The sequence below is a fragment of the Bubalus bubalis genome, chromosome 2 (genome assembly GCF_019923935.1).
Source record: "Bubalus bubalis isolate 160015118507 breed Murrah chromosome 2, NDDB_SH_1, whole genome shotgun sequence".
Taxonomy (NCBI): Eukaryota; Metazoa; Chordata; class Mammalia; order Artiodactyla; family Bovidae; genus Bubalus; species Bubalus bubalis.
The window spans coordinates 151,828,934-151,852,393 of record NC_059158.1 but is presented as its reverse complement, the minus strand read 5'-3'; the positions used below and the strand labels follow the sequence as shown (position 1 = coordinate 151,852,393).

The 23,460-nt window shown below is 35.4% G+C and overlaps 1 protein-coding gene across 6 annotated transcripts in view; it reads left to right on the top strand.

The window, feature by feature from the left end:
* ERBB4 (erb-b2 receptor tyrosine kinase 4) overlaps positions 1–23,460 on the top strand; it is a 1,279,207-nt gene that overhangs the window by 923,776 nt on the left and 331,971 nt on the right. For all 6 annotated transcript variants that reach the window (XM_045164586.1, XM_045164583.1, XM_045164587.1 and 3 more), the window contains exons 6-9: positions 15,384–15,502; positions 18,376–18,517; positions 22,502–22,615; positions 22,705–22,831. In XM_045164586.1, coding sequence (XP_045020521.1) covers positions 15,384–15,502; positions 18,376–18,517; positions 22,502–22,615; positions 22,705–22,831 — 502 coding nt within the window. The remainder of the gene's footprint in view (positions 1–15,383; positions 15,503–18,375; positions 18,518–22,501; positions 22,616–22,704; positions 22,832–23,460) is intronic.

Here is a 23,460-nt window from a genome sequence, read left to right as displayed (position 1 = left end):
ATCCTAAAGGAAATCAGTCTTCATTGGAAGGACTGATACTGTAGTTGAAACTCCAATACTTTGGCCACCTGATGTGAGAACTGACTCATTAGAAAAGACCCTGATCCTGGGAAAGATTGAGGGCAGGAGGATAAGGGGACGACAGAGGTTGAGATGTTTGGATGGCACCACTGACTCTATGGACATGGGTTTGAGCACACTTTGGCATTTGGTGATGGACAGGGAAGCCTGGAGTGCTGTAGTTCATGGGGTCTCAAAGAGTTGGACACAACTGAGCCACTGAACTGAACTGAACTGATTGCTACAATAAGAAAATATTCTTTTTAATTTTGCATATTTATAGTGACATATTTCTCGAAAAACATGTATAACTTATGTAGAATTTTAAAAAAGAAAAGAGCAACAATAATTATATTCCTTTTATTATGACTTTTTTTTGTAATTTTTGAGGATGTCCAACATTTTTCCACATCATAGAGATGATAATTTTAAAGATATATCAATAACGCATAACAGCTTTAAATAATATCTATAGATACATTTATTTCTTATAAAATATACATTATTTATATAAAATCTTTGCTTGAAGAGAATCTCACATACTGTTTTATACTGGCCCTCATCTGAAAACACCACCATGCAGGACAAATTCAGACTTAACTACCCTAAATTTTCAGTTATGTTGGTGGTAAGTAACACAAACTATCACTTCTTGGCCTTTTGACTAGGATCAAGTGAAGTAACATAAACTTCTGGGAATCACCAGTCTCAATTGTGGAGGTAGAGCACTGTGGCAGGCACTGTTGCAGAATGGTTTTCCATAGCCTCTGGGATCATAAAACCTCAGAAGAAGAAAATTTCATGTCCAGTGACTTTGCTGCTGCTAAGTTGTTTCAGTCGTGTCCGACTCTGTGCAACCCCATAGACGGCAGCCCACCAGGCTCCCCTGTCCCAGGGATCCTCCAGGCAAGAACACTGGAGTGGGTTGCCAGTGACTTTACATTCCTGAATTCATTAGAAAGCCAATTTGCTGCACACATATAAAAGGAGCACTAAGATTAGTTTCCTAATTTTCTATTTTGACCTTTGTCTTTGCAATTCTATAATGCTCTCTGACAACTGGATGTAACTTGTTCAGTTCAGTCACTCAGTCATGTCCGACTCTTTGTGACCCCATGAAACACAGCACGCCAGGCCTCCCTGTCCATCACCAGCTCCTGGAGTCCACCCAAACCCATGTCCATTGAGTCGGTGATGCCATCCAACCATCTCATCCTCTGTCATCCCCTTCTCCTCCTGCCCTCAATCTTTCCCAGCATCAGGGTCTTTTCAAATAAGTCAGCTCTTGCAGCTTCAAAATCAGTACTATCAATGAACACCCAGGACTGATCTCCTTTAAGATGGACTGGTTGGATCTGTTTGCAGTCCAAGGGACTCTCAAGAGTCTTCTCCAACACCACAGTTCAAAAGCATCAATTCTTCAGCGCTCAGCTTTGGAGTGTAAAGTCACTTTCATGTACCCTGACCAATATTAATTTCTTATTGAATTAAAATAGATTAGAAGAAAATAAACCAGATTAGAATACAGTAGACAGTATCAAAATGCTTTACCCATAATTAAGGTCAATATAATGCCTTAAAACTTTTCATCATGGATATGTGTACTGAGCCATGATGTAAAATGTTTGTACTGTAAATTGTGATGAAAAAAAAATTAGCAAAACCCTGGAAAGAATATCATTTAACTTTTAAGCAAGGAAGATTATCCTTTAAAAAAATAATCTCAAACATACATTCTATGAGAATAAAAGTAATATTTTGAAAACTTTTTTTTTACATGTTTGAAATGTGTTTCTGGTGTAACTATTTTAGGTGACTTTAAAAATCTATGTTATTACTAAGACATGGACTTGAAGTTGGACCCTATTTGAGATTCAGTTTTCTCCTCTGTAAGATCAGTAGTTAAAAGTCAGTCATATATAAGGGTTCCTAAAATGCTACATGTAATCTTATTTCTATGGCTTTTGTCATAAGTTTAAACAGTATTTGAATAATATCTGAGTTTTCATTGCTCATCATTTGCAGTCATGTTGTTATGTAAAATGACTCTAGGACAAATTATTTTTCTAGAGTTAAAGAAGATATGTATAGATCATTTTAGTTATTCACATTTTAAGTGCCAGATGTGAAGATAAAAGGTGAAAATAAATTGATTTGTGCCTCCAAAGTTTTGTATTCATAGTATAGACAGTCACAGAAGTACCCAGTTACAACATAATGGGGTTAGGGCTGTAATAGAAATCTGTGTGCCATGAAATAAGAACAAAGTTTGTTGGGGATGCAAAGTAAGGGGTTCTGGATAAAAGAGTCAATGAAAGATTAACAAAAGAGATTTCTATTGACTTGACCCTTGAAAATGTGTAAACATTAGATAGGCAGAAAAGGAGTTTAAAATATAGAAAAAAAGATGAAAAGGAAGCACTTTAATAAATAGACACTTGAGTCCATAATGAGGCCTGGTAACCAGCCAATTTGGCTGTGAGAGAGAGAAGAGAAAAAATTTGAGATTGGATTCCAAGTTAGAGGTTGAATCAGTTAAATCAATGATGGCAGTAGTCACTGAGATCAAGAATATAGGCAGAGGTTTGTACTGCAGCTGGATTGAGGATGGAAATAAAAGCTTAGCTATGTCTTTTTTGAGTCATAGAGATGTCTTATTCATCCAAGTAGAAATGCCTAATAAATAATCAGTTACTGATTAGAAACTAAGGTGAGATGTTTAGGGATAGTGTGAAAAATGGCTGGAAATAGATATTTGAGGTATATCAGAAAAATGTTATAATCAACACTTTGATAAATGCTTGGCTCTCTGAGGGTCATGAAGAGCTTGAGGTACAAGGATGATTCTTAAAATTTATTTTAAATATGAGTCTTAAATATTGGACATGAAAAACCGGCCAGTATAAAATGAAGCTGATTATAGCTGAGAGAATAAAAATAATTTACAATGCAAAAGTAAATTTCAAAAGTAAATTACAATGCAAAAGTGGTTCAGTAAAAGTAAATTACAATGCAAAAGTGGTTCAGATGGTAAAAAACAAGCAAACAAACAAACAAAAAATCTGCCTGAAATGCAGGAGACCTGGGTTAAATTCCTGGATGGGGAAGATTCCCTGGAGAAGGGAATGGCCACCCACTCCAATATTCTTGCCTGGAGAATCCCATGGGTGAGAGGAGCCTGGTGGGCTACAGTCCAAGAAGTCGTAAAGAGTCGGACATGACTGAGTGACTAACATTCTCACTTTGGGCTTCCCAGCTGGCACTAGTGGTAAATAACTTGACTGCCAATGTAGGAGACTGTATGAGACACAGGTTTGATCCTTGGGCGGGAGAGATGCCCTGGAGAAGGGCATGGCAACCCACTCCAGTGTTCTTGCCTGGAGATTCCCATGGACCGAAGAGCCCGGTGGGCTACAGTTCATTGGGTCACAAAGAATCAGACACGACTAAAGTGACAGCACAGAACAGCGTGATGCAAAAATTTGAACTTGATCATTAATGTACTGGATAACCTAGGGCTCACGTGTGATCAGCTGCTTCAGTTGTATCCGACCCTTTGTAACCCTATGGACTGTAGCTCTGCAGGCTTCTCTGCCCATGGGATTCTCCAGGCAAGGAGACTGGAGTGGGTTGCTATGCCCTCCTCCAGGGATATTCTTGAGCCAGGTATTGAACTCATGTCTTGGCAAGTATGTTCTTTACCACTAGTGCCACCTGGGAATCCCAATTAAGAACTGTCTAAAACAGGAAGAGAGCATCTTTTCATATGGGACAGAAACAACATGAATTGATTTGGATTTGAATTAAAAAAAAAACCTAACATAAGAAAGGAATGCATTGATTTATCTGAAGATGGCTAATTCCCAGTTTTTTGGTGCTATTAAATGTAGTATTTCACCTTGCATTTGAGCATCATTTGGTATTTTAATTTCCAAATTGAATATTAATAAGTTATTAGATGTGGGCTTTGCTGTGATATTAAGAAACTAGATATTGTCTGAAAAACCCTGATGAGACAGTGATATCTCTTAGAAACATACGGACATATTTTGGACTTGTCCATAAGCAAGTCAATTTATTTGGATTTCAATTTCCTCCTAAAATGAGAATTTTAGACTAATATAATTCATTAATTCAGCAAATATTTATTCATTGCTTTTTTTTTGCCAATTTTGGAAGGAAACTCATCCATATATATACTGGTTAGGAGAGATTATCTTTATTCCTGTCTGTTGATGTTTTAGATAAAGAAGTAGGATAAACAAAGAGACTGTGTGTGTGTGTGTGTGTGTTGTGTGTATGTGTGTGTGTTCATGAAGTCTGGATATAGAGATGTTTGGTCTGCTGTAATTTGAAGTGATTTGAAAAAGCTGAATGTCAAGTTTTCCTTTTTTTTTATTTGTAACATGTCTGTAATATGATCACTCCATTTTTTATCACTTTATTTTCACTATGTCATTTAATTGTATATTGTAAGGTGTATCCATCAATTTTCTTTTTCTTTTCATCTTTTTAATGTTTGTGGTTATAGCATCTTTCTTTTTTAAAAAAAAATTTTTTATTTTTATAAAAATATATATTTTAAATACTATTTATGTTTTTATTATTCTGACTTATGCACTTCCCTTGTTATCTTGAAATACATACATTTTATGTGTATTTATAAATATATGTATTTTTTTCCTGGAAATACTAGGCAAAAACTCATACTCCCTCTCAAGAATACTTTTTATAGTTCATATAATAGGCAATATTCTTTTTCTATTTTTGAATCCTGACTCGTAAACTTTGCTGATGTCAACAGCCTATTAATAAGGGAGAATTTCCCTAGTGGCTGAGAGTGTAGTTTAAAATCAACTCTAAGGTCCCTTAATGAATCACTTAAGCATGTATTTTAAAAATAGATTGAATAAAACTTCATTAAATAAATGAATAAAGCAGCTGGTGATGAAGAATGGATTAGACAAGATTCCCTTCCTATTTGACAATATTCCTAACTAACAACATTATCTTGTCATAGCCCATGGGTCACCAGGGATATATTGGGGACAAGGGTCAAATTTGATTAGAAGCTGCCAAATCGAGGCATATTTTACTAACTGACTCTAAATGTCAGTAATGGATTGGCAGGTATTGGCACATGAAATGTAGCAGCTATGGCATATAGAATTAAACCATTACAATACCTGTAGGCATGTATACCTAATGATATGGTCAGTCAGTTCCTTTGAAGAGGTTAAAATCAGACTGCTGCTGCTAAGTCGCCTCAGACGTGTCCGACTCTGTGCGACCCCATAGACGGCAGCCCACCAGGCTCCCCCGTCCCTGGGATTCTCCAGGCAAGAACACTGGAGTGGGTTGCCATTTCCTTCTCCAATGCGTGAAAGTGAAAAGCGAAAGTGAAATTGCTCAGTCGTGTCCGTCGTAGCGACCCCATGGACTGCAGCCCACCAGGCTCCTCCATCCATGGGATTTTCCAGGCAAGAGCACTGGAGTGGGGTGCCATTGCCTTCTAATTAGGAATAAAATATGTTGCATTTTTTTCTGATGTGCAAAATGGATATTATTGTGGCAGTTTAGAAAACCCATATATGTTTTTATAATTCTACTTTGCTATGTTCAATTATTTTTAAAAATTAGTCTTCTCCAAGAGCCTTTTTCAATGAATATAGGCTTATGTTATTCGTTAAAATAAGTAACAAATTATTAAAATTCAAAATTCCTTCCCTGTTCAGGTTAGGATATAATCTTTATGTGTCCTGAGGCCTGACCCTGTGTGACGGCAATTATTTTCAATTATTCTATGATCTAGTGTGAGATAGGAAGCAGTGGTCCAGTTTAAGACCTGTCTGCATCTCTGCCTTCCCACACAAATAAATACTTTACCCTTCCTGGAAAGTAATAATAATAATAAGAGGGTATTTTAAGAGTATTTCCAGAAGTTTGGAAATGTTGGTTTATGATAAAGGGAACTGCTGAAAACCTCGGGGCTCCCAATTTAAATAAAAAATGAATTTCCTGGCCCCTTTCCTAACCTTATTGAATCAGAAAGTAGAAAGAGGACCAGACATTTTTACTTTAAATGCCTTTATGTGATTCTTACAGTCTACCTGGCATTGGTCACACTGATGTGTCTAATTATTCTCCCATGGGAAAATTAATAGTGGTGTTTAGTTTGGTGTTAGTTTCATTAAACTGGATTTTCTACACATTTCATCATGCTCTAGAAGTAATGTGTATTCTTGGATGGTCTTTGAGCTTTATTAGTCTGATAATTGAAGCTTTTTACTTTGGCCACCTGATGCGAAGAACTGACTCATTTGAAAAGACCATGATGCTGAGAAAGATTGAAGGCGGGGGGATAAAGGGATGACAGAGGATGAGATGATTGGATGGCATCACGGACTCAAATGACATGAGTTTGACTAAATTCGGAATTGTTGATGGACAGGGAGGCCTTGCGTGCTGCTGTCCACAGGGTCACAACTGAACTGAACTGAGAAGCATGTTACACAACCCAAAGTGTTCATCTCGGTGGCAGGGGCACAATTTCACCATTCATAGGAATAAATATTGAATTCCAATACAATAAATAGTGGATTACAATCCAACTAGAAGGTATCTCTAGAGAGCATTTCATCAAGTCTGCTGTCTTTAATTAAGTGGAGGTCTGAAGCATTCAAAAGAGATTTCCCTTAAATACTGACAAAGACTCAGGAAGCCCATTCAGAGTCTCATTACAGTGTTTTTATCACTCTAATAGTCAATAAATTCTTCTTCACGTTCAACCTAAATCACCTCTGCATTAACCTGAGCATTTTTCTTATTCAAACCTCCAAGTTTGTAACCAAAAACAGCCTAGCACTAAAATTATTCAACATTTATTTAATGGACATAGTGTGTTTCATGGACACAGTTTGTCAAAATTTGATCAATAAACAGAAATAATCTAGGCAGCATAGAGGTGAAGATCATTGAGTGCTAACTGGAATAAAGTGAAATAAAAATAAAATAAGCATACTTTAAAATGTGCTTAGCAATGTAATTGGGGGCAACCCAGGATACTTGTCATGTAGACAGCTGCTGGTTGGGAGAAAGGAAGAGTTTTCTGTCTCTTATTTATCTGAATACTTTGCCTTCAGAATTAGGCACACAATATTTCTTTTCCCCATTTAGGTCTTTTTCTCCCAAATCTTCCTACCAGTTTGCACATCAATTATGTTTGCTTAATCTCCCAATTAGGGGTAGAGGGCTTAACAATACTGATAGGAGATCAAAGGGAAGGTCAGTGTGATTAAATTTCGGACAAAAAATAATCCGTCAGTCAATCAGTCAAATGGTGGAAGTGACCTAGAGTTGTCCCATTTTCACTGGATAGTATAATGGTTTTCATCTCTAGACTACACATTTGAAATCCCCTGGGAAGCTCATTAAAAGTATCAAATCTTAGAACATAGCGAGTAATGTTGATTTAATAGGAATTAAGTGATTCTCAGGCATTTTTTAAAGTACTCTATATCCTGCTATTCCAATGAGGTCTGTGGACTCTTAAACTGTGACATAACCTGAGATCTTAGTCGAATGGACAGTCTTGGGCCCCACTGATTGTCGACTAGATGAAAATCTTCACTGATGCAAGAATTCCCATATTAAAGCTTGAAAGACCCTTTTCAGTGATCTTATATAAAGCCTTCTTCAGAGTCACTTGATAGAGGAAATGAAGGGAAGAAGGCAATCAAGGTGAGACGATGGAGGAGATGATGAAGGAGGAAAGGATAGAGGAGAAGGAGAAAAGGCAAAGGTATAAAAACTTGGGACAGAGATCATTTTACTTTGTTACTGTGACATCAGTGCTCTGATTGTACCACTTATGAATGCTCATTATCCTTTTAGTAACTCATAAGAAGTAAATACTTGATTAATAAATTGCCAAATTTCTTCAAATAAGATTAATTTGTTCTAAGGGAGTAACTTTAAGTATGGTTATTATTATATTTAAAGCAGTAATTAAGTCCTCATTTTTATTACTGAAACACTCATGTAATAAAGCTACTTATAAATAGTTTATTTATTTTTTTGAGATGATAGATATTCTCTCAGTAGTGTCCCCTTACTACTACAAGATGCTTGGCTCTTAAACTTTACCCATTTGATTCTCATGGATATTTTGAATTGATCCCTCTTCCCAGTTTCAATTTTACTGACCCTAATAAGCATTTTAATTTCACAGGCTTTATCTTTTATATTAACTAATCACAGATACTGATGTACCACAAAAGAATAAACTAGTTAAAATTCAACCCAAACATTGTAATGCACCCAATGAAGCAATTTAGAAAAGATACTAAATACAGGGGGGAAAAATCTAATGAAATAATAGTCAAGCTAGGATGGAAATTAATATAACCAAAGCAATTATAAGTTAATGTTACCATGGAGGCTAAGTGAATTATCTCATTGATTTCAGGATCTGTTTTTTGTTTTGTGTTTCAATCACAATGAAATATGAGTATAGTTTGATGTGTTTAATTCATATTAAGTAATGCTTATTAATCAGCAAGTGCCATTAAATAGATTGTACAAAGGGGAAGTTTTCTTTCTGAAAGCAAAACTCATAACAATGTGAAGAAATGTTTCTTAATAGTGTCTCAGCATTGTTATAGATTAAGCTTATTGCTGTCTTCTTTTGTTTATTATATCTGTCAAGCAAAGCTTTTTAAATACATTTCAGCTTACTGAACTCCAGGCATGTGAAAACTGACAGCAATTAATGCTTTTTTTTAGTGTTAAATGCATCTTACCTTTAAAATATCAATTATAGACTGTTTCTAGTCAAACCCCAGAATTAACTTCTAATATTTAAGTCAAATTTTTTAAAAAATAATGACTTAGAAGACTGTTTCTTTGCATGTTCCTGAAATGGAATGGCATCTCTAAGATCAAAATATCCTGAGAAAATATGAGATACGAGGCCACTCTATGGGAGAAATTGCTATTTTGAAAAATTTAAAGTTGACCACACATATGATTGACTAATTTAAATGCATGTTTTAACGGCTCCACATTATAGTAATTATTACTGAACATAAGGTTGTACAGCAGTGGCCACAGGACTGGAAAAGGTCAGTGTTCATTCAATCCCAAAGAGGGACAATAACAAAGAATGTTCAAAGTACGGTATAATTGCACTCATCTCACCTGCTAGCAAGGTTACACCCAAAATCCTTCAAGCTAGGCTTCAGCAATATGTGAACTGAGAACTTCTGGATGTGCAAGCTGGGTTTCAAAGAGGTGGAAGAACCAGAGGTCAAATTGCCAACATCCAGTGGATCATGTAGAAAGCAAGGTAGGTCCAGAAAAACACTTACTTCTGCTTCATTGACTACACTAGAGCCTTTGACTGTGTGGGTCACAGCAAGCTGTGGAAAATTCTTAAAGAGATGGGAATAGCAGACCACCTTACCTATCTCCTGAGAAACGTGTATGCAGGTCAAGAAACAACAGTTAGAACAGGACATGGAACAACAGACTGGTTCTAAGTCGGAAAAGAAGTACGTCAAGCCTGTATATTGTCACCCTGCTTATTTAACTTGTACGCAGAGTACATCATGAGAAATGCCAGACTGGATGAAGCACAAGCTGGTATCGAAATTGCCGGGAGAAATATCAATAACCTCAGACACGCAGATGACACCACTCTCATTGCAGAAAGCAAGAGGAACTAAAGAGCCTCTTGATGAAAGTGAAAGAGGAGAGTGGAAAAAACTTGCTTGAAACTCAATGTTTAAAAAACTAAGATCATGGCATCTGTACCATCACTTCATGGCAAACGGGAAGGGGAAAAAGTAGGAGCAGTGACAGATTTTATTTTCTTGGGCTCCAAAATCACTGCAGATGGTGATTGCAGCCATGAAATTAAAAGACACTTGCTCGCTGGAAGGAAAGTTATGACAAATCTAGCCAGCATATTTAAGAACAGAGACATCACTTTGCTGACAAAGGGCCATACATTCAAAACTGGTTTTTGCAGCAGTTATGTATGGATATGAGAGTTCTACCATAAACAACGCTGAGCACCAAAGAATTGATTCTTTTGAGTTATGGTGCTGGAAAAGACTCTTGAGACTCCTGTGGACTGAAAGGACATCAAATCAGTCCATGCTAAAGGAAATCATCTCTAATGTTCATTTGAAGTACTGATGCTGAAGCTGAAGCTCTAGTACTTTGTTCACCTGATGTGAAGAGCCAACTCATTGGAAAAGACCCCGCTGAAGGGAAAGACTGAAGGCAAAAGAGAAGAGGCTGCAGAGGATGAGATGATTACATAGATGATCACCCACCCACTCTATGAACATGAATTTGAGCAAATTCTGGGAGATAGTGGAGGGCAGAAGAGCCTGGCGTGCTGCAATCTATGGGGTTCCAAACAGTCAGACATGACTTAGCTACTGAACAACAGCAACAATCAAGGTTGCACTGTGTCCATTCTTTTCTAATGTATTATTTTTATATTTAAATAGTATAATAATTAGATAAATTATTAACATGAACATTTATTAAATAATGTATTAAAATACAATTATGGTTATTTGTTTAAATGTTATCTACATTAATTTTCTAATTTAGTAGGAAAGACCAAAGTATATAAATGAAGAGAAATGGAAATATTTTGTATAGTTAGCTTAAAGCACCATAGAGTAAAAAATGGAAAAATAACACCTAGACATATATATCTAGTATTAAAATAGAGTATGATTTATAGAATATGATTACTGTTTCACATCATGTTATTTTCCAGCTAAGCAATGCCTGTCAACCAAAAGCAAATTAGTAGACTGTCCTGTGATAACACTGATTTCATGTCTAGTAATATGATCACTTAGCATGAGTCTGCCATTTCAGTTAGCAACTCTTAATACATTGAAGTCCAAGGGATGTGACTCAGATGGTAAAGAACTCTCCTCCAGTTCAGGAGACCTGGGTTTGATCCCTAGGTTGGGAAGATCCCCTTGAGAAGGGAATGGCAACCCATTCCAGTATTACCTGGAGAATTCCATGGACAGGAAAGCCTGGCAGGCTGCAGTCCATGGGGTCACAAAGAGTTGGACACAACTGAGCGACTAACACAATAATACATTGAAAGAGCCTTGTTGAATCTGAAAGAAAGAAATTGTATTTGAATTTGTTCTTTCCAAAAATGTCTATTAAAGTATTTCCTTTATATGATATTAATTACTAATTAGGACATCTAAATAAATGTAACAATTGGTTAAATATAGGAAGATTAAGCACAATGTATGAATATTAACATTAATGAGTAAGATAAAATTCATTGAATATATTTCATATATATAATGTATAGGTAATATGTATGTAAACTCATTGTGTTCTTTTTTTTTCTTTTTTTTTTAATTTTTTTTTAAATTTTATTTTATTTTTAAACTTTACATAATTGTATTAGTTTTTGCTCAGTTGCGTCTGACTCTTTGTGACCCCAAGGACTGCAGCCCACCAGGCTCCTTTGTCCCCAGAATTCTACAGGCAGGAATACTGGAGTGGGTTGCCATTCCTTTCTCCAGGCGATCTTCCCAAACTAGGGATTGAACCCAGGTCTCCTGTACTTCAGGCAGATTCTTGACCATCTGAGCCAAATCCTGTGGACTGCAAGGAGATTAAACCAGTCAATCCTAAAGGAACCTGATTATTCATTGGAAGGACTGATGCTAAAACTGAAGCTCCAATACTTTGGCCACCTAATGCAAAGAGCCAACTCATTAGTAAAGATCCAGATGCTGGGAAAGATTGAAGGCAGGAGGAAGAGGGGACAATAGAGAATGAGATGGTTGAATGGCATCACCGACTCAATGGACATGACTTTGAACAAACTCCAGGAGATAGTGAAGGACAGGGAAGCCTGGCATGCTGCAGTCTATGGGGTTTCAGAGTCGTACATGACTGAGTGAGTGAACAACAACATATGTATGTTGATGTATAATGTGTTTATAAATACAAATAAAATTTACATGGATGCCAGGTACAGTTCTAACACTGGAATATACCATAAAACAAAGAAAGTGTAATAAATGAGTTGTAAAATATATTAGATGGTGATAGATGCTATAACAGAGATACAAGGGGGAAGAAGGGGAAGGAGGGAAGAGGACAGGAAGAGAGAGAAGGAGGAAAGTCCATAAGGCATCAGTGGTTTGGAAAGGATTTAAATTATGTATTAACTAAGGATAGACTTCATTGAGAAGGTGAGATTAGAGCAAAGACTTGAAGGTTTAGGGGCAGGTCAAATTGACTTATTTTGTAGTATTTTATACTAGAATATTTACAGAAGAAATTACTTACTTCAAAATAATTACCTAAATTGCAAATATCAAATATGCTGTCATATATGAGATCTGAAATTTTGTTCTATTTCAAAACCTTTAAACTTACATGAAATATCATATGACAATTTTTACAAAATAAAAACAAGAGAGAGGATGATTTCAAGTACTGTTTTAGTTTAAACTTTATTTGTTATTTGTTGACTACATAGGGAGGGATGTAATAATGTCAAATGGAAAAATATAAAAATTATATAGTTTATGAATATCATCATCATGTTCAATTGAAAAAGACCCAAGTGAATCTATGGAATCATGAAATAATCAATGGTAGAATATAAGGATCTAATAATAGATACAAACAATAATTGTAAGATATTTTCATTTTGATATACTCTGTTTCTTAGTATTTTAATATTTGTCTGTTTACATTTTTAGTGCCCTACCCATTTAACTGTCAATATATTTCCTTTTCCTCTAATAAGTGCATTATGTACTCAATAAACAGATATTTCTGAGTTGGCATTATATGACATTTGTTACTTGGAGGGAATACTTATTTAGTGTCTATTAACTGCCAAACAAAATACCAGGGATGTAAACATGAATAAGATGATATACTTCAATAAAATGCTCTATTACTTTACTGGGGGAGCAGACATGGAAAAAATAAACTACAATATGTTACAATAAGCACAATAATATTATCTAATGGTTGCTGAGCACTATTAATAGGAGTCATATTAGGCACTATACCTATATCTCTATTTGTGTCTTCAAGTCCATTACATAGGAATTCATACTAATCCCATATTAAAAATGGTGAAGTGAAATACAGAGTGGTTAGATAATGTGTCATATCACAGGAACAAAATTTGAATTTGAGTTTGAATGATCCTAGACCCTCACATGGCAGCCTACTCCAGTGTTCTTGCCTGGAGAATCCCAGGGACGGGGGAGCCTGGTGGGCTGCCGTCTATGGTGTCACACAGAGTCGGACACGACTGAAGTGACTTAGCAGCAGACACTCAGAGCTTATAGATTCATGTATTAACTTCACCTGCTTGGTCATTCAGAAGCATGTACATCAGATTAACTCAACATGGAGCTGTGTCTGAAAAGGTTTCAGAACAAAAAACAGAACATTCAGTTGATCTTATGGATGAATATTTGCTAGACAGAAAAGACAGTTTATTTTATTTTTTGTCATGAAGGAATATACTGTGACAAGGCAGTGAAAATCACAAATGCATATCATGAAAGGAACTGAGGATCACAAGTGGTATTTCTGTGTGTCTGGATGTGAAGATCAGATTGAGAGTAGTGAGAGATGCCAGTAGAAATATAAATGGTGGTCAATTGATGGAGGACTTTTATCCCTTGCTAAGGGTTTACAGCTCTATTGCAGAGTTGGAAAGTAAGGCTCATACAGAGAAAGGACGGACACTGATTTATATGCAACAGCTTATATTTTCAAGTCATTACTTTTATTATAGCATACAGGGTTATTTGTGACCTGAGAGACCTTTTAGAAGGCTATGCAATATTTAGAGATAAATCTCAGAATGAAGTTGGCATAGAGAGCAGGGAAGAAAAGAAGAACATCGATTGGTAGTACTTGGGAATTTTATTAGGTGTGAAAAGTGAGGGTAGAGGAAAAGGAGAACTAGAATACATGTCCAAAATTTTAGTTGAAGTGTTGGATGGATGATGTTATCAGTAATTGAGATAAGGGAACAAATAAGAGAGAGACACTCTATGGTAGAGGTGGGGGAAAAATGCATTCCATTGTGTACATATAAATAGGGAATTTTCCAGACAATGAGAAATGCATGTTGCATCTTGATAGAGATTTCAGATCTGAATCTAATGTCGTCTACCTAGAGATAGTATACGAAATAGAGGATGAATGATTATATCCAAGTATATGAGCTCTTAATCCATATGAAGACCAGCTCTGAGGAACACTAAAGTTTAAGGAATCGTGTCTTGCTGTACTAACAGTGAAGGAAACTTTGAAGAACTCAAAAAGGTGGGAAGAAACAAGGCTGAAGAAATACAGAACCAAGAAATGATGTGTTACACATATGTTGTATAATTCATTTCTTTATATACTTTTAAAATATCTCTTTGGAATAAGTATGATAAGCAGAAATGTGTCCCTTAATGCTATGATTTTGTTGTCCAGTGTATATAGCTTGATTTACTGAAGTAAACCTTGACAGCATGATGCTGTCAACTAAGACTGAAGAATGTTATAAGAAAAACTAACAGAAGTTTTTGTTGTGTTTACTATGAATATGTCTTCCGCCCTCCTTCCTGTTTCTTCGAGGATATTGCTCTACTCCTTGTTAAGTCCCTCTTTTTGAGAAATTTTGGTAGAAATTTCACTTAAATCTCAGGAATAGAAATGTTTGCTACTACAGAGGCGTTATCTACCTATCTTTGTCTGTCTATTTCTTTATCTATCTACCTGCCTACCTATTTGTCTGTTACCTATCCATTTATCACCCATCATCTATCTATCTGATAGGAATGATATAAGGTATAATGTGAATCATGTAAGAGTTTATGTTTTCATTCTTTGCATTGGCTAGCAAAAATCAGGCACCCCTTTCTGGGGACCCTTTCTGCTGTAGGCCTTCACGGTGCACATTGTAAATAGACTTTGCTGCCGACTCCATTTTTAGCAACCTGCCAGAATGCCTCTCAGTTCTAAATTTGATTCTTTCTTCCTAATTGTGTGATTTTTGTAAAGCACTGTCTTTGCTTGAAAAAGAATGAATCTAAAAACAAATTCATGTATTAATTTTGAAGGATTTTGTATAGTAATTTTGACCAATTGCCAACTTCAAGCAGTAAATGTTTGCTGAGCTGAGTCAGTGATGGTTGAGCAAATTGTTACTTATTCCAGGGCTCAGCTTTTCTCAGCTACTCCAAATCACCTGGCAGCTGACTTTGATGAGGCACTCTCTCTGTCTTCTGCAGTGACAAGGACCGTGTGTGCGGAACAGTGTGATGGCAGATGCTATGGACCCTACGTGAGTGATTGCTGTCACCGAGAATGTGCTGGGGGCTGTTCGGGACCGAAGGACACCGACTGCTTTGTGAGTCTGGCAGCTCTCCCTTTCACTTTCTGATCCTCCCTTTCCTCCTAGTCTGACTCAGATACATCAAATCTTTAACATCGCTTGTGATAAAGAACCCACTTGCCAATGCAGGAGATGTGAGATGCAGGTTCAGTCCCTGGGTGGGGAAGATCTGGAGGAGGGCATGGCAACTCTCTCCAGTATTCTTGCCTGGAGAATCCCCATGGACAGAGGAACCTGGAAGGCTACAATCACAAAGAGTCAGACATGACTGAAGCGACTTGGCATGCACACAAGATAAGATCAGATGTTACTATTTTAGGGTTAAGAAAGATGCTGTGATTTCCTGAAAGTCATTCTCTTACTGGGTGGCTATTGATTAACTAGGATTGTTCTGTCCTAGAATAAATGTATTATGCCTTTCTGATATAGTTTATATTACAAGTGAGACTTAGTTGGACAACATAAAGGAGAACATATTGAATATCTTTAAAAAAGATAACAGTATCCTTCCAAAATTTACTGTGATTACCTGTGTATGTTGTTGCCTCACTGAGTTGAGTCTTCTGAGTGGGGGCACTCGTATTTTATCTCTCAAATATAAATTCAAGATTAAAGCAGATAAATTTATGAATTAAACTGTCTTATAGTTTATATTGTTTACAAGCTAATATTATTCAAAATTTATAAGATTTATAAATGCATGCTTAAAGCAATGTATATGCTAATCTGTGTGATTTTTATTTTAGAAGAGGACACTTTTACATCCTCAGAATTAACATTTACAGCTTGTCAGGGCCACTTTTTAATTACTTTTTGATATCCCTGATAAAGTTCTTTCTATTCCATTGAATACATACAGGCCATTCTGTGAGTTACAGTTAATGCAGTTTCATGCACACAGAGCATTAGTTTCATTTTAAGCCAAAAATCATAAAATAATAAACAATTTTTGTTGCTAAAATGTACACAGGAATATATTTTGTTCCTCCACATCAAATATCCATAGAAAACACAGATGCATTTAGAACTGAGGATATTTTTTTTTTCAAATTGGCGCTTAATTCTGCTCAAGCAAACCATAGATTATACCTCTCATGATATAGAAACACAGTAATTTATTACTTCTCTTAATGTCACAAAAAACTTAATTTGTCTGTCCTAATTTTATAGTGAAACAAAGTATGTATTATAGAAATGAGTAGGGAGGAAAAAGGAAGGAGAGGGAAATATTAAAAATGTACAGAAGATGCTCAGCAGACCTTGAACTGAGACTCGTTCCCTTACCTCTCACCAGACATGGGATATAAGCTTGATCTGAAAGATGCTGAACAGGGGTTGTGTTAGCAATTCCAAAATAGTACTAACAATAAAAATGAACAATAGCTCTTAACTTTCACTTAGAAGTTTTTCACTGAATTTTTTTTCATGGTTCCCTTATCACGATAAGCAAAGTGCTGAGTGAGCTTCAGAATTCTCATTTCATTACTTTTATGGAATGGTCCACTGATTCCACTTTGGCATTTAGTAGAGAATGTTCAAGGATGCTGACCAAGTCCTTGGTGTAAGTTATTGTTTTGTATACTGTCTGGAAGGTAAACTTGTTTGATCTCTCTGGCTTATGTCCCTTTGTTGCCAAGTAATCTGTGCACAACACTGTATAAAATATATTAGTAAAGCAATTATGAGGACACATGAAGTTTTATAGCCATAAATTAAAGCTTACTGAGTTTTCTAGATTGGTTTTTAATAGATTCTTCCTGGAAAGTGTCATCTTAGTGAATAATGTATCATCAGTGAGTCTCGTTCTGATTATGCATCTCGTAGACCATCATCAGGGAAATGTCATGTTTGTGATAAAGTGCTTGCTAAAATAACAATTGATTAAGAAAATGTTTTGAGGAAACAGAATAAATTAGTGCTTATTAATAACCATACATCTAATTTATGATGATATGTAAAATATAGCTTGAGTTCACATTAGCTTGCCTTCCAAAGCCTAAAGTATTCCTATGCAGGTTTAAATTGTCTAATTAAGAGAATTAGTCCATCTCCTCTTTTGCTCAACACATGTTTTATATACTTATATATGTACTTTTTATTTATTTTTTTATATCAAATACCTAACTTCTGGGTGGTACAATTGTTTTTAATTGTTTTCAAATGCATTTGAACATATTAACAAATAGAAGTCTCAGGAAAAATATATAAATCAGCAGAAACAAATTTATTTGAACTTGACTTTTAGGAAAAGGTATGACCATATAGGAAAAAGGTATCATATTATTCAATTATGGACTAAGTATAGCTACTTCTTTACATTTTGGCATCACATCCCACTACATTTACATTTGGCTAGTCACCTGACAGAGACTTCTAAGTTCAGTTTGAATGACCATCACAAGGTTATCTCACTATACAATGGTGATGAACAGATTTACAAGGTTACTTGAGTCACCTAATTCGTCAAATACCAGCTTTAAGGAAACTCTAGCCTATATAATTGGATATTTAGTTTTCACTGCCAGACTCTAAAACTCAGCACAAACCCTTTGAATAATAAATTTTCACTATAATCTAACTTTAATAATTTAAATAAATTGCCAGTTTAGAAATTTATGGAGAGACACCAAGAAATATGAACATTAGTAACTGTAGAAGGTATGTTTGGTGAGCTGGAATAAGTTTTTTAAAATTAAGAAATACAAAACAAACATTAACTTAAAAAATAAATCCTGATGACTAAAAAATTGTCATAGTTTCCAGTTTTTATGAAATTGATATTTGCTAAGCAATTAATACACCTTATCACACAACTGTTGTAACAGTATCCCTTTAACAATATTATGAAGGTTGTTTCAAAAATGAAATTAATTTTTGCTGTGTTGCAGGCATGCATGAATTTCAATGACAGTGGAGCATGTGTTACTCAGTGTCCACAAACATTTGTCTACAATCCCACTACCTTTCAACTGGAGCATAACTTCAATGCAAAATACACCTATGGAGCCTTTTGTGTCAAGAAGTGCCCACGTAAGTAACAAAATAAGACTAGCCAAATTAATTAACTCATTGTTTTAAAGCAAAGTAATTTCATGGAAACATCATAATTTGAAACTTGTGACATATCATAAATTACTTTGGTATGGATATTATTATTATTTCATATATAAAGGAATTAAAATTCAAAAAATTAAAGTGATTGGTTCATAGTCTCAGCAAATGAGTAACATGTTTAAGGTTAGAGTACATTGTCATTCATTGACTTCTAAAGTCATTATTTTCATTGTATGTCAATATTTTTGCACATGATGCTGTCCTCAGAAAAATGATTAAGTAGCAGCAAACTATGTAATGAACAAGGTCTTCTTATAATAATAATGAATTTTCACCTAAAGTGATATTATTATTTATTTGTAATATAATATATAAAATAGTTTTGACATCAGATATAATTTTAAAACAATAACCATGGATATAAAGGGCATATTAAGGAATCTTTACCAAATTGAAAACTCATCCTGGGGATTCAAAATGACCAGCTTAATTTTTATCAAGAATAGTATATATCTTGATATTTGTTTAAGTCAATTTCTTTGCTTGGAGAGACCACTGAGACATTTCTTTGATGTTTTACTTTTTTGATGGCTGAAAAAAAAACCTCATTTGTCCATGTAAATTAAAAGACTTTACATTCTACATCACATAGATATTTATTTTTTTGATTTGTGCATAGGATGGAATAGGAAGTGTAAGAGATGTGAGATTAGAATGGCTTTGATTATAGCTTTGGCCACTTATTCACTGTGTGATTTTTAATAAACTACTTAATTTTCTAGGTTTCACTTGTAACTCAGTCAGTAAAGAATCTGCCTGCGATGCAGGAGACCCGGGTTTGATCCCTGGGTCGGGAAGATCCTCTGGAGAAGGAGATGGCAACCCACTCTATTGTTCTTGCCTGGAATCCCATGGACAGCAAAACCTGGCAGGCTATACAGTCCATGGGGTCACAAGAGTTGGACACATCTTAGCGACTAAACCACCACTACCACTTAATTTTCTCTTTTCTCCTCTTTAAAACGTGGAAAATCAAATGTACCCTCTCTCTTTCCCAGAAATAATATAAAGATCAAAGTGATAGGGAATAAGTTTCATAGGAATAGTATATAAAAACAAGTCTTTGAAAGCAATGATAATTCCAGCCATTATTATTTTATATTGATTAAAAGAATAAATATGCATATATATGCATAAACATATATATGCATTTGTATGTAGATAATTTTATAACCAAACTCATGGTTTTAATCTGATAATTTCTCATCTAAAAGTTACCCTATATTTACTATCTACTCTCTTGCAAACTACAGGGCATAAGAGTATCTATCATAGAATGAGGCTAGATGACAAATTTTTTTCCTTTTCTTAGACAAATGTCCTCCTTATTCTTAGACTATATCCTTCATAGTGGCTCTGAAGTCTCTCAACTCCTAAATTACAACAAGAGGTCAAAATCTAAGGACTGTTTTTTAAAATGACATGCCCAGTTACTGTAATTATAGTAACTCATAAACTTTCTTTTATGTATTAGTTTAGGTCTATCCAATTACACACTAATTTAAAGCACTTCATTATTTATCTATGTAAAATTCAAATCTTTGAGGGAACTTGCCAATGCTAAACTGTAGCTATCTTGGGAAACCAAGATGTTTAGCTTCTAAATACTGGTCTACAATTCCTAATCCAGAATTTTGAAATTCAAAACCTAAACAATAAATATTTTTTGAAACTTATTTGACTTCAAAACCTGAACTTCTATGAAGATACTTATAATCTTTTTTTATTTATTTCATTTGACATAAGCTGCTACAAAAATGTGGACTTTTTAAATAAGAAGTATTCCTAAAGACCTTGCAGAAAGGATGGTTACTTCTATTACAGTTTGGGTTCCCGTGCTACAGAGATTTTGGTTGTTAAAGAGTGTTCTCAGGATCAGGACCCATGAGAGAAGGAAAAGAAGTGAGCTCAGGCTGTGATACAGTCTTAGCAAGGTGTCTCTTCTATGACAGATGCTCTCTAGTGGATATTAACTTAAAATACAAAGATCATCACACTTTATACCCACTCCCATGGATTCAAATATATCCCTCTACCCCAGACTGCTTTCAATTCCAGTTCCAGATCTTCTAGCATTTCTTCTCTCAGAACAAGCCACTGCTCACATCGTTGCTGTTGTGTTAGTCGCTCCGTTGTTTCTGACTCTTGCAACCCCATGGACTGTAGCCCACCTGGCTCCTCTGTCTGTGGAATTCTCCAGGCAAGAATACTAGCTATTCCCTTCTTCAGGGGATCTTCCGGTCCCAGGAATCAGACCTGGGTCATATTTATTCTAAACTCGTATTTATTCCATACAAAGTAAAGGATCCTTTGCACTACCCAGAACTATGCCCATTGGTAGGATTTTTACTTGCCACTCTTTCCAGTCCACTCCTGACTGAGGCTGCAGGGAAGGTACCATGCATTTTCAGTTGCCTGCACCTACATCCCAAGATTAGTTTTTGTACCCCTCTGACCTCTTGTCATACTTGCCCTCTCTTGGTTCCCCATGTAGCTATAGATATGAACTTAGTGAAAGGTGCCAGCACAGTGGTCAGTGGATAATGTAGGGATTTGGAACACCTGCTTATGCAGTTTACTATGTGAGTGCCCCAGCTCATATCAATTCCAAATTCACTGCTTCCATCTTACAATGGATTGCCGTTGGCCCTACTCAAAATTATGATGTCATGGTTTTTGACAAAACTTTGTTTGTGATGGGCAATTTGGACTACATGATCAATCAATTACCCATGGTTAGGTAGTCCATCTCTACCATGACCCACAAGCATGTCAGAAGTTATTTATTAAATGGGGTATAATTCCTAGAGGTCTCTGATGTGATTTTCCATTTGAAACTTGCCATAACTCCACATGGCATATTTTCCCACCATACAAACTTCTAATGTTATAGAATAAGTATGTTAGAATATTAATATATTAGAATATTCTATAATATTCTAATATTATAGAAGTATGTATGGGTTTTGTGATCCAAGTAGCAGGATTGCTTGCCCTCCAGCTTAGACTTGCACTATATGCCTTTCCTGCTCTGGGTCCCTCCAAAGTCAGAAGCCTTCTAGACTACTAAATACTGCCAGAAACAGTATTTCCAAACATGGAAGGATGCTGCCTTCAAAACCCAAAAGTAGCCTGGCAGATATTGTGTTTTCCGTTTATTGTAGAAATGGATGCAATAATTTGTCCTTATTTTTTGAAGGGAATGTTTGGCATATCCCAGATCACCGGACTTCTAAACATTTCACCATGGCAAATAATTAGACATTCTTGGTTTATTTAGTAACCTTTCCTAAAATCATGGGGTCGCAAAGAGCCAGACATGACTGAGCAACTAACGCTTTCACTTTCCTAAAGTACTGCCCTTCCAAATTTCATCTTTTTTCTTTATATGAAGCTATGGGACAATTTCTACAGCTCTCCATTGAAAGATGAACATATTTTAAACATTTCCTCTTGTGATATAAAGTACACTCCCTTCATCCAAGGCAGTTTAACTTCAGCTTCATTTGTGCTTCATGTAACTTGAAGTATTTTTAGATTTCCAACTTGCATCATGGCATGAAATGAAGCGGAACTATTGAAAAACGCAAACTAAATGTCATGCAGTTTCCTAAGACTATAAAAGAAATTCACTAATCTTGGGGGGCAATTCAGGATGTGGAGCAGTAGCCAAGCAAGTACCAAATGTTGTTAACACACGCTGCCCTTGGATTGGAATGTAGATACTCATAGATGCTATTTCAGGTTGATATGTTTAGACAGGAGTTGTTTTAGGAAAAGAAACATACATACTATCATTTTCAAAGGGTAATAATGTTCAAACCCTAAAATACTTTGTTTTAAATTCTATTGCTGAACATCAACATTATCACTAAATTTACCTTTTTGTTTTTTTATCAGATAACTTTGTAGTTGATTCCAGTTCCTGTGTGCGTGCTTGTCCTAGTTCCAAGATGGAAGTAGAAGAAAATGGGATTAAAATGTGTAAACCTTGCACTGACATTTGCCCAAAAGGTAGTGATTTTGTACTGTCATTCTATGATGAAAATGCATTTTATTGACTAAAGAAAATTTTTCTCAACTCCCTGGTCTTGTTTCTACAGCTTGTGATGGCATTGGCACAGGATCGTTGATGTCAGCTCAGACCGTGGATTCCAGTAACATTGACAAATTCATAAACTGCACCAAAATCAATGGGAATTTGATCTTCCTTGTCACTGGTATTCATGGGTCAGTATTACATTTTTATTGAAAATTTTATTGTAAAATATAGACAGAGTTTAAGAGATTCTTTAGTTTTGTCAGTCTGATTCATTTTGACACAGGGTTCCATGATGTATTAATGTGTTTTTCCAGCAAAATCAATGTCAGATTTCACCAGTGGTAATTGTAAGCCAAATTTTGCAAGAGCAATCCAGATTATAAATTTGGTGACTACCTGGATTTGAAAATAACGATTTTATATAATCTAAGATGTATTTATAGGATATTCTCTTCAAATCCATAGATTTTAGTGAGTTTGACACATTTGTAGATGTATTTAGGGAAACACTATCAGTGGATAAAGTGGGAAATCTCATTCAAATCCCTAACCCAATTAGTTCAAGATGACATAAATTAATTTTATTTAATGTATCACATAGAAAAGTCAGTAAGTTGTAATTGTGAGCTTTCAGGTATTTTCTTTACCCTGTTGTATCTTTTTAGGTTTTAGAGTTGGGAATTTAGTACTATTGTGAGAAATCTATTAAATGGATTTCATTTTAGCAATAAAAACTGTAACATTTTCTGGGCTTCTTCATTCTAGAACCACCTGCTGGTTTTAATGGGAAAAATGACCAAATTTGTATTCTTTCAAT